Source organism: Chaetodon trifascialis, chromosome 17, assembly GCF_039877785.1.
Source record: "Chaetodon trifascialis isolate fChaTrf1 chromosome 17, fChaTrf1.hap1, whole genome shotgun sequence".
Lineage (NCBI taxonomy): Eukaryota > Metazoa > Chordata > Actinopteri > Chaetodontiformes > Chaetodontidae > Chaetodon > Chaetodon trifascialis.
In genome coordinates, this window is record NC_092072.1 from 2,503,058 (window position 1) to 2,515,443 (window position 12,386).

Here is a 12,386-nt window from a genome sequence, read left to right on the forward strand (position 1 = left end):
CACTTTTTTTTTTATCTGCACACGAGTCAAAACAATCACTCCACACCCACGAGCCGGCTTATTTATTTTTAATGAAACAAACACTGACGGCAGGGTGGTGCCGGAGTTTGACGTTTTCACAGAACTTGTCAGTTCATCATTTATTCCGAGTGTTTGCTGGCTGCTCCTCAGCGCTGCTGCGTTCATGTTAAATAATCATTCAGAGATGTTGTTCATTACTTTCTAATAAGTCGACATAAGTGGAATTATACTGAACTGGAGTGACAGGTTGGTGTTTATCAGTTCAAGCTAAAACACATCTGCTTCTGTCTTAATCTCCTTGTCTGTTCCTCAGTGTCTGCTTTAATCTGCTAAGTGGTCATAGTCTGATAGTTTGATATATTTATGTATTATTCTGACGCATTATGGCCGACCGTCATTGAAGCTTGGTGAGAGGTCACAGCCCCCTCCACGTGTGACCACCTCAGCGCTGTTTGTCATAGTATTAAACACCTTTAAAGGTCATTTTAGCCATTTAAACTATCATTTGTTCAGGTTTTGAGGTGTCTGTCTCAGATTTTTGTCTCTTCTGGGGCTGATTTGTAGAATCACAGTCAATGAAACGTCTTCCTTCCTTTCATCTTTCTTTTGCTCTGTAAGTTTTTCTGCTTCTTTTTGCTGCAGAGCTAAATTAAGTCTGCTATTGGCTTTAATGTATCCTTCTGTTCTTTTATCATCTCCACCTTTTCACTCATACATTCAGTCAAACTGACCTCTCACTGTGAGAAGCTGATAACTCATATTCTCTATCGCCCGCCGTCCTGTCCGTACCTTCAGAGGAAATGTATAGCTCCACCTTTCATCTCAAGCATCCCAATTAGCTTCCTCAGTTTTGTCTCTCGTCCTTCTGAGGCTTCACAGATTCTGCATTCAACACGAGGTGCCAGGTTTAATCTTTAATAACTCCATATAAGTCTTCCCTCTGCCCTGTCTTTAACTCAATCTCCCTGTTTGAACTTTCGACATCAGACAGTTGTTGGATCACTGTGGGACAGTTTGTCCCTGTAACCCGCCATCAGAACCAGTCTGCTGCATGGCTGAATGTATGCGGGCGTCACTGCCTGCCTGGCCTGCACAGGAGCCTGATCTCAACCCGATCCAACACCTGTGGGATGAACTGCAGTGCTGACTGTGAGTCAGACCCTTCAGACCCCAGTGATGCTCTTGAGGCAAATCCTTGCAGCAGGTTCAACATCTGGTGGACTGGACCAGCAGACTGGAAGGCTCATGGTTTTAGAAAGACTCATTCACCAATCACACGCTGTCTTAACTTCAGTGTCCACGTTCATTCGTCTGCGCTGCCATGTGGTCCGCCTGCTTGTTGTCGCTCAGCACGTGTGTGAAGTGTTCTTCATCCTAACATCTCACTCTGTAACACTCTTCCTCTCTCTCTCAGAGTCAGGGGGGTCTAAGTTCACCATAGGGAAGTCCGTCTGGCTGCTGTGGGCGCTGGTCTTCAACAACTCTGTGCCAGTGGAGAATCCCAGAGGAACCACCAGCAAGATCATGGTGATCACTCTGACTGATTGGCTGATTGTTGTATTTGGTAGTTGGACGACCAGTCGACACCTAGAAGGAACCAAAGTCTCACCGTCTGTTCAACTCCTTTTACCTCACATTAAAATAGAGCCATTAAAATGCTGCTATGGCCAACCTAGATGTTTTCAATCAATAAGAAGTCAATTTCAGCCCAGTTTGGACCAAAAACTCACCCCATCAGTGCTTAATGGGCAGCGTTAGAGCCGTTATTAGTTTAGTGAGTTAAGTATTCAACTGGCGGGTCAATCGATCGGTTTATTGAACAAAAAGTTTAATGACAGGTGAAAAATAAAACACAGTACCACTCAACTTTATCTTGACTCTAATTTTCCCCACACACCGACACATCCCTAATTTGCATTTTCAAGAAAAAAACTGAAACTCGTGAGCTTTATGAGCCGCCGCAATCAGTTTGAGAGCGCTCGTTCGCTGGTTTCGCCGCGGTGGTCCGTTTAATGCATGCTGTTACTCTCTGCCCTCACGAGCCGAAAAATCAGTCGCAGGCTCGCCCCCTCCACGCCGGAGTAAAGAGCCGCGGGAGGTTAAAAACTCGAGGTGTCTTTCTTCTTCTGACTGCCCGAGTGCTTTTCACAATAACCCCAATCATCTCAAGAGCTCATTAGCAGCTCAATAGGCTTTCTGAAAGCGGGTCAGAGGAGAGAGTTTCCTTCTTTTTCTGCAGGTGTTTCAGTCTGAGGTTAAACTGTTGGTTTGCTGCACGTCACCTCGCAGGTTAACGGTCCCGTAGCCCACACAGAAGAGCCCGCTGTGCCTTTAAGAGGTTTCCCCGACAACAGCTTCCTGCCCGCTAAACGTTCGTATGAGGCAACAACAACTCAACGGTGCAACAACAACTGTTACCAGATAAATGGAACCTCTAATGGAGGCGTATCCTCTGCTTATGTGTTGTTCAGGTTACATACTTTCTAAAGCCTATTTGGGCCATCACTGTCCATCCCAGCATGCACTGGGTGGGTAACTGACAACCATGTATTATTGATATCATACGTAGAGGTTTTAATGGGTTTTACATCGACCCAGGGGTCGTGACCTTCTGCAGGGAGCTGTTGTTAGCGAGCAGTCCGTCCTTCACCTTCTCGTTAGGACGGATCCTCCTGCTGAAGCAGCGCGAGCAAAACAATGAGTCCTCGTTCACCAAGATGGCTTCTTTTTAAAAGCGAGTGTACATTTTTCATCTTATTCATTAAGAAAATTATGCAAATGAACTTTTGGCATAAACACAGAGCACCGTGGAAGCAAATAGCCCCGTTCATCACCGACTGCAAGTGCAAATTTAGAGCTAAGACTAATCCACATCTCTCACTCGCTCCCTGGCTGAATGTCAACAGTGCAGCAATGAAGGAAGCACTTCTGAAGAGCTGAATGTGTTTACGCCGAGTCCTTAAACCACCTTTCAAAGGATGTTTTGTATGTGCTACAATAACCCAGCACTGGAAACTGTTCTTCGTTTCTTAACAGGCAGATGTTCCATTACAGGTGAAGGTAGTGTAGGCTCAGCTGTAAATGTGAAACTACAGCATCCAGCTGTTTTATGAAGACCTTTGTAAGAAGCAAAAACATATTTTTTTGACCTGTTTCTAAAGAAAACTCGACGTGTGGCCGGACAACCAGCAGAGACTCCAGGAAGTCACTGCTTCCAGCTCATAACCTCCAGCATAACTGAAAAAAAAAAACTTTTAACATGTTTAATAGCCAGATTTAGGTCGATGTGGTCGACTGTGGACAAAGTCAAGCTGGCTGTTTCCCCGTGTTTTCCAGTCTTTGCGCTAAGCTAAGCTAACCCGCTGCAGGCATATTTAGCATATAAGCGTTGTCGATCATCTCAAACTGCACAATTAAACCTGAGCTGTCAGACAGATGCAGTCCAGTAAAAAGTGCCTTGTTCCCCTCTGAAAGTGTAAATACTCATAGTACAAGTACGTCAGTTATGTGCTACAGAGCTTGAGTAGTGAGGTATGATTATGTCGGGAGAGAAAAGAGCGTTTCTCCTCCGCACTCCAGATTACCAAGGTTGCAGTGACATTTGGATTTCGAGGTGTCGTGCTGACAAATCCGACTCCACCCTCCAGGCAGGATGGAGCATCGACCGTTTAGCAATGAATCACCGACAGGTGAAAACAGTGTCAGTGGAATCTCAGAAAGCTTCCTCAGCCGTCATTAATGTGACTCCTCCACGCTGCTCCTTCAGGTGCTGGTGTGGGCCTTCTTCGCTGTCATCTTCCTGGCCTCCTACACTGCCAACCTGGCTGCCTTCATGATCCAGGAGGAGTACATCGACACTGTGTCGGGGCTGTCGGATAAGAAGGTACAGTGTGGGGGGCGGGGGCTGATCGATGCGTGCGCCAACAGGTGGGTGGCCAGACGGACCAGTTAGCCAAACAGCTCTTTACAGTTTAGATAATGCAAGTAAACTGGAGCAGATGAGAGAACGAATTAACAGCGTCCTACAAAGGTGCTTTAGTTCCTCCGGAAGAGGTGGGCATCTTCAGAATAGCTCCAGTAAAATATGGCGTGCAGTCCTTGGAAATGTTCCCTCTCACTGCTGCTGCTTTTTATGTGTCAGCGCAGCTTCAGCAGAAGCCACCAAACTGTATCCTGCTGCTGTGACACCTTAAACCCTCGTCTGTTTTATCAGCCTCCCCCCTCAGCTCTTCAGAAGGCTGCAGCGGAGAGGCCGCGCTTTGAAAGTGAACGCTTTGAATCTTTGCAGCGGTTCATCCCGCGGCAGCTCCTCTTCCTCGCTTTCGTCTGCCTCTCTTTAACTCCCTCCTGTCGCTTTAATCTCCGCCCACCTCTTCTTCTCGTGTAGTTCCAGCACCCGACGGAGCAGTACCCGCCGCTGAGATTCGGCACGGTGCCAAACGGCAGCACGGAGGAGAACATTCGCTCCAACTATCCCAACATGCACCAGTACATGATCCGCAACAACCAGAAGGGCGTGGAGGAGGCCATCGACAACCTCAAGACTGGGTAAGGAGCGGAGGAGGTGGGGGAGGGAACAGTAAGAGAAGGTTTAAATAAATCCATCTACAGCACAGTTCTGTAAACATTTCTACTTTTGTTTGGGGTTTTGACTTCACCACCTGATCAGACCAGGTGTGGGCCTCTTTCTCAGTCAGGCTCCTGGTGTGGCAGCAGGTCGTGTGGATGTTGTTTCTAACTTAAACTGTGGGAGCTAACGTGGCTACGTGCTAACAGCAGGAGGCCACAGATTTGTTCATGTTAACATCCTGCTGTCCTCACACTCACTCATCATTTACAAAATAAGAGTATAAACAAACGAGACATCAGCCCCACCCTCTGTCAAACCTGCTGGACATCAGAGAACCTCCTGATTTCATGGGTCAAAGTTCAATCAGGTTGAACTGAAGGATGGGAGTAATCTAACGCGTCAGCATGGACGTGAACGGGAAGCTAATGTCAGTCAGATTGTACCATGAGTCCTCGTGAGTTCAGCTCTTTCATTAACTCACATGTCTCCGCCCGACACCACCCTGAGCAGAAGGTTAATCAGCCACATCAGTAAACACCTGCGTGGGTGTGCAGGGCCTTCAAGAGCCGCCTGAGAACAGAGACACTCACATGTGCATACAAACAGAGTGAAGCATGGCTTGAAGTGTAAAAAAAGCCAATTATAAAAGCTAAAAAAAAACCCACTCAAAATAAGGCGGCATAAAGGTCAGAGCTGTAGATCCAGAGTGGGACCTGCAGCGTGTAACCACGTCTGAAGCGTCCGTTCACTCCGGCTGACTTCCATCAGACACTCAGAGGGTAAAAATACTTTGTCTGTACAGTACGTGCTCAAGGCAAAGGCCCTCTGGGAGCATTATACTGTATGCATATATACATGTTTGACAAATTAAAGGAAAGACTGCGAGAACAGGAGGAGACGCCAAACAGACATCCTTCCTGGGGGACATTTCCTGGCACTGGCTTGTTGCCTCAGACAGAGCAGCCAGTGATCACCTTTCTCCTGTCATGAAACGTTTCCAGATAATACCCCCCCCCCCCCCATTGGCATGGAGCTGCTGATGGAGGACACAGCTCACTCAAACGTCTGAATGCTCTGAACGTCTCATGCGGTGAAAGCAGTCGGGCAGTGGCCGCAGGCTGTATCCACAGAAACCTTGTTACCAAACTTCTACCGTCGTCCTCTCCAGTTAAAAAAACTCCACCTTTCTCCTGTAATTCACACGCCGGAGCTACACCCGTCTGACGGCGGCTCCAGCAGCACCGCCCTCCCTCTGTCCTCGGCTCTTTGTGTATTTTTTCATGTTGCACTGGAGGCGACGTTGTCTCGCCCGCGCCTCGTTTCAATTACGGGACCCTCTTGTCTGTGCGAGCGCATTGATCCGCCTGTTGTAACCTGTGCAGCCCCATTAGGATCACAGCCACTGAACGAGGCGAGGGGAGAAAGGAGTACTTTCAATAATACATGCTCGCAGCGGCCACAGTGCGGGGGGGGGGGATCCCGCCATCTCAGCACCGACTGCCACTCAGGCGCCTCTTGTCTTCCGGGTGGGGGTGGAGGGCGGGCGGGGGTTATTATCTGCCTGTGGGGCCACAGAGCACACAAGGCACTTGCCATAAAAAATACACTTGCTCATCGAGTTTGAAGTGGGAGGAGGAGGAGGAGGAGGAGGAGGAGGGGGAGGAGGAGGAGGAGGAGGAGGAGTGATGTTAGTCGATGCAGATGAGGGTTCAGATGTTTAATGGGACAATCAAACACACACACACACACACACACACACACACACACACACACACACACACACACAGTCTTTAGCACATTTGACGTACCGTGTTATTAAAACTCCCATGATGCCTTTCTTTGTGCCGTCCTTCTTGCTCCCCTCCCATCATGTCCGCCTCTGCGTCTCCCTCGTTATCGACATCTTTCCTCTAACTCTCGATCTGACCTTATCGATGGAGGAAACATCAGTTTGCGCCGTCACAGCGAAGCGGCGTGAAGATTCCACCAAACACCACCTCTCCGTCTCTCTCCTCCTTCCTCCTCCTCTCCTTCCTCCCTCTTTCTCCTCCTCATCCTTTTTCTGTCTCCCCTGGCCTCTTTCCTCCTCCCTCATTAACTCCTTGCTCTTAGCTCCTCAGCTCCTTTGCTTCTGCCTCGCACTTCCTCCCTCCAGCCATTATCTCTAACCGTCCTTTTCTCTCCTCTTCCTGTCTCCCACCTCCTCCCCTCCTGCACCATCTAACCTCCTCTTCACCTCTTTTCAATCTTCCATCCTTAAAGCGCCGCCGCGCTCCCCCCCCTTTCCTTGTACAGTGCAGCGCTGCCATGTGTGAATCTGAATGAATGTGAAGAGGAAGAGCAGGTGTAGTTACAGATCCTTCATCAGACCCTCATATTCATCACTCAGCTTTTACATCCACTCCGTTACGTTAAGATCAAGTGCTCCCGCTGACTTTTGGTGCACGCCCACTTTCCTCAGCCTGCCTTCTCTGCAGGGACTTTAACGGATGCAGCTCATTATGTTTTTTCCATCGTACTTTAATCTATTTATTACTTTTCAATTACTCAGTTAATGGTCTCGTCTATGAAACGTCAGAAAAATGTGAATGTCTGTCGCTGTTTCAAACCTTCAGCTCGTTCGTTTCTGACCCACCAACACTCTGAAACCCAGAAATATGAATCAAATCCTCACATATGAGACATGACTTAAGCTCCACTTTATGACTAAAGTTGCGCTGGGATGATGTTTTGATGACAGATTAATTGTTAGAGCGCTGAATGCTGCAGTGTCGCAGTGTGCAGATGGAAAGATAAGTCCTTTAATCTCAGCCTCCGAGTTGTAGAAAGAGTCTTATGATGTCTTAAACTTTGCAGTAATGATCAGCTGAAACAGGCCTTTATTGGCTTTGTATCATAGCAACGTTAGCATGTTGTCTTATTGTTTTAAAAGCTAATGTTGTCTAAATTGATTCTTGTCTGATGTGTGGAAGACCAAATCATACAAATACTCTGTCCTATACGGGGTTTTTCATCCATTTGAAGTCATGATGAGAGAAATGTGTCATTCACCGCTGACGTATCTGCTTTGAAATGTGTGAAAACAGTTCTGCTTAGCCGCTCTGTCCTTTATGCTACGCTAACACTGAACAGCAGTGTTGCTAACCTTCCTGCAGTCCAGAGGTTTTCCCATATTCACAGAGGCTGATCTGACATGAGAGGAATATTCACAGTGTTTCTGGTCCATTACCTGATTTTCTCTTCTTCACCTGTGAGAAACATTAAGTGCTCTCAGAAGTTTATGAGAGGAGGAGTTTTTCCAGCTTAGCAGAAGTGAGAATCACATCTTACTCGCGTCACAACCTCGCCAGCTGTACTCTGGTCCGTTGTAGGAGGAGAGCTGACATCTCTGCCTCCTCCGTGATGAATAGCTCTCTGTGCGACTGTTGAAAATGGTGTCGAGAAAGAAGCTCCTCTGCTCCTCCGTCGTCGTCCCAGCGCCGGTTTATCCATCATCTCTGTCATTTTGTACACTGCTTGCACTTCCTCTGTTGTCACTTAGCTGCAGGTCAGTGATTTCCATTCCTTTGTTGTAATTTTCCTCCTTCCTCTCTGCCCTGCAGGAAGCTGGATGCCTTCATTTACGACGCTGCAGTGCTGAACTACATGGCCAGAAAGGACGAGGGCTGCAAGGTAAGAAGCAGGTCTGTCGTTTCGCGGCTCTGCACGCCGTCGCGCTCGTACGTAGTGTCAGCGGTCGTTGAAGGACCCTGCAGCTACTGCGTGCTAAAAAACTTGAGCATCTCCAGCCTGGTGAACAGCAGACGGGCCAAACGAGCAGTTCTGCAGCTGCATTAAATGAATCAAACACGCCCGATGCATTTACATGTGTCCCTCGCGGCCTGTAGCTAGTTAATATTGTCATTTTTGGACAGCGCTGGTGTTGATTTATTTATAAGTTTGGATTTGATACGGCTCCCGCAGCGAGAATGAAAATCCTACCCGTGATCATTTGTAATAAGGTCTGTGGGAGGCCCGAGCTCCCAGCAGCCTCATACAACAGCCACTGCTGCAGTAATTATTACAACTGATGTGGATCTATATTAATTCCTCCACTGAAACAATATCCTGCGCTCCGGCTCTGGGACTTTTTCACACGTCGATATTAGAAGTCAGCCGGCTGATTTGCATGTATGCAACAGTGACAGCAGGCGGAAAATATTACAGCAGAAATTAAGCTAATTTTCATTTCTCGCCGCCATCGGTCTCTTTGAATCCGACTGTCGAGGGGTTTGTGTGTTTGTGTGCGTGGGTGTGCAGGTGTTTACATCTTCGTGTCTCACTCCACAAGGTGATGACCATCGGCTCCGGGAAGGTGTTCGCCACCACGGGCTACGGCATCGCCCTGCACAAGAACTCCCGCTGGAAACGCCCTCTGGACCTGGCTCTGCTGCAGCTGGTTGGAGACGGTGAGACGGGGGGGTCGAGGGTGGGGCACATGAAGCGTTTACCTGGGTTGGCTTAAGGGGAAAGAAAGGAGTCAGTCATGAGTCTGGAAAATGAAAACTGTCATTGATGAAATAATTAGTGGTGCAGGATCCTGCAGTCGCTGAGCACAGAGTGCAGTGTTATTACTCTGTCACCCTGAAACTCCTCAGAAAGGAGGTCGATGGTCATTTAACACCTCCACTTTTCTGCATCGTGCCGCTGCAGTGCTTTGCATATAGTACAAAGATGTAATCCAACCAAGACCGCAAAGCTCAGAGAAGCTGCGTTCAGCTCAGGAATGTAGGACCGCACAGACGGTATGTTACTGTAGTGTTGCTTTCGTCAAAATTATGACTAAATATCGTCAACAACGAACCTTTATCACGTGACAAAAACGAGACGAGACGCAACATAAATGCTGGTCATGTGACGATAACTATAATTAAATATATAATGCAATATCATTGATGAATAAAAACGAGACTAAACGTGGTTTACAAAATAAAAGCTCTGCTCAAATGTCTCTTCATTGTCGTTGAGTAAAACGAGACGAAATGTTCTGACATTATTTCGTCTGGTTCAGTCGCGTCGTTCTTATTATTTTGCAGTGTTTCTGTTTCCTGTGTCTCACTTCAGGGGCTGCATCAGGTCGCACTGCGCAGTCGCAGCGACGTCACTTCCTCAATCCCCGCTCGCGGCGTTATTCAGAAGACGCAGCTGCGGTAGGTTAGCGTTAACGACAGGCAGCTGACGCAGAGGACGGGACCGATGGCCGGCCAGCCGGCTTTGCTTGGTAAAATAAATATGTTGTGAATTCAAATCAGAGCGTCTTTGTGTCTGGAATGGATGTATTCTGAGTCTATAAGGTAACAAAAGAAAGAACATTTTGGTTTGTCTATACTGCGAGGTACTTCTACTATATTGACTGGGTTAAATAGAATTGTATTACTAAAAAGAGACTAAAATACAGTTTTCATTGACTAAAACTAGACGAAAATGTCATCAGTTTTCTAAAACTAGACTAAAACAGTCACAGATAATTCTGACTAAAATAAGATTAAACGCTCAGACTTTTAGTCGACTGAACTAGACTAAAAAGAGTATGAACGTGATTAAAACTAATAAAAACTAAAATTAAAACAGGCCGCCAAAAACAACACTACGTTACCGAACATCAGCAGAACATCGTTTGGTACGCGCAGAACATTTTGTGTGACAGTTGACGATGTTATGAGTGCAGCTTTGGACGGGCGGAGACTGTTTAACCCAGTCTGTCCGTAACCTTGACCTTACGTGGGGATTTTACTGGTCTTTTGCAGCGTGGATAAAAGTATTTGTTTTTTATGCGAAGTTGCCTGCACATACAGTAGTTTACATACTTTCTGTTGTTCAAGTATGGCGGCAGTGAAGGTATAAAACGTTTGATCAAAAGCTTTTTTCAACTCGTCGATACGAATGTGCGCCAGCAGCAGATGCAGGTGGCGGCGGGATAAAAGGGGACAAAGTTCAAAGTTAGGCAGGAGCCAAAGATGAGGAAGAGAGATGGAGCGAGGCGTGAGGAAGACAAATGGAGTTGTGAGGGGAGGGGGGTGCGAGGGGGTGGGTGAGGGTCAGTGGAGAAATGAAAGAGGAGGAAGGTTTGAGGAGGGAGAGAGAGGAAGATCGATACAGAAGGTTAAAGGGAAGAAGAGCAGAAAGGAAGAGGGAAGGAGGTGTGATGCACGCACACGCACGCACGCACGCACGCACGCACGCACGCACGCACGCACGCACACACACACACACACACACACACAGCCCGCCTCCCTCTCACTGTATTCATCTTATCTGTCGTTGATGCATGTTTCCGTCTCCGGACCTTCTGTTTGAGAGGTCTCGCTCGTCAGTTTTGGACTTTTTTCTGCTCCTTTTCAGACGCTGGGAGATATATTTAAAAGCTCCTCAGAGGCTTCACCTCCTCACTTCATCTTTCTTCCCGGCTCGTGACTTATGTCAGCGTCTCTGTCGAACTTGTTCCTTTCACATTTCTCCCCAATCCAAATCACTCTTAAAAAGGTTCACGATGATTAAGATCAATGGAGTCTTTTGGTTTGCTGGCGAGCTCAGTTTTGACATTTTACAGCGCATTTGGGTTTCCATCATTTTAAATGTGTCTGCGGTTATATTTTCATGTCGTCACCTCACAATGATGAGGTTCTTTTCACAGCAGAGAGCTTGTGGAAAAGTCGTTGCATGTCTAAATCTTGTTTTTACATCTGAACCCGTCGGTAGCGGCTGTAGGGAGGAAAGTGATTCAGATCAGTCAGAGAGAGAAGGAAGAGGAGTGGAAGCATAAAGAGCAGGAGGTGTGACAGAGACAGATGTGAGGAGGTGCGGAGGCGCTCGCGGCTCCTTCTGGTACCTATAATAGCACAATTAACTGGATGGCATTGTTAACCAGTCTGTTTATGCCTGTTTGTGTCAATCATGGCCTCTCAGAGGAGGCCCAAAACAGATCGATGGAATGGCGGCAAAGATGAGGGAGGAGAAACCCGAGTCGCACCTGCATGTTGAAGTTTATGAGTTTACTAAATCCTGCAGAGGAGCGAGTGTTAGAGAGGCTGCATCAAACTTAGTGGACCCACAGAAAGGAAAGTGTATCACATGCACGCAAACACAGTGAGGTTTAACTTTAAAAATATGTCAAAATAAGATTTTAAATGGCACAAAAACACGTCCAAATTACTAGTTTCAAGGTGAAAAATTGTGCGACAAAGACAGAAGTAAATGTCTTTTATTAAAGCATTGAGGTTCTTATTCTAAAGCAGATGTGATGTTCGGAGGTCTTTTTGATTGACTCAGATGTTTTGGCAATGTTTGCCCTCCTCCGTTCATGCCAGGAGCTCTTTTAGAATAGACCAGGAGCTGTTACGCAGTGACCTTGACGGGTTGCAGTAATTAGGTTTGCAGTCGTCAGAAGGACTCAACATTAAACTGAAAACCTTCTTTTATGTTTTCATAATGCCGGAGCTTTTTAGCTTCTGCTGCCGTCAGTGCTCAGTAATGTAAAACCAGTGATGAATCTGCATTCAGAGAAAAAACACTGAGGCTGAATTAGTACCAACCGTCTGCAGCACGACTGCAGATAAGTTGTGAAAATGATTTCACAAACAGGTGCAGAGACCAGGACTACTGTCACTGATATGCTGCTGATGTTCATGCATGCAAACGTTACATCCTGGTTTCAGAAAACGTGGTCTGACTGAAGGGTTTTCAGCTTCAACAAGTGTTTTTTTTTTGTTTGTTTGGGCAAACCTAGAACAGTAAAACGTTGAAGTTACTCAAACCT

General features: G+C 47.0%; 1 protein-coding gene across 1 annotated transcript in view; it reads left to right on the forward strand.

Moving 5' to 3' along the window:
- Positions 1-12,386, forward strand: part of grin2da (glutamate receptor, ionotropic, N-methyl D-aspartate 2D, a) — a 169,196-nt gene that overhangs the window by 138,178 nt on the left and 18,632 nt on the right. The window contains exons 12-16 of the mRNA XM_070984035.1: positions 1,436-1,548; positions 3,788-3,904; positions 4,409-4,569; positions 8,194-8,263; positions 8,922-9,039. Of these exons, the coding sequence (XP_070840136.1) occupies positions 1,436-1,548; positions 3,788-3,904; positions 4,409-4,569; positions 8,194-8,263; positions 8,922-9,039 (579 nt within the window). The remainder of the gene's footprint in view (positions 1-1,435; positions 1,549-3,787; positions 3,905-4,408; positions 4,570-8,193; positions 8,264-8,921; positions 9,040-12,386) is intronic.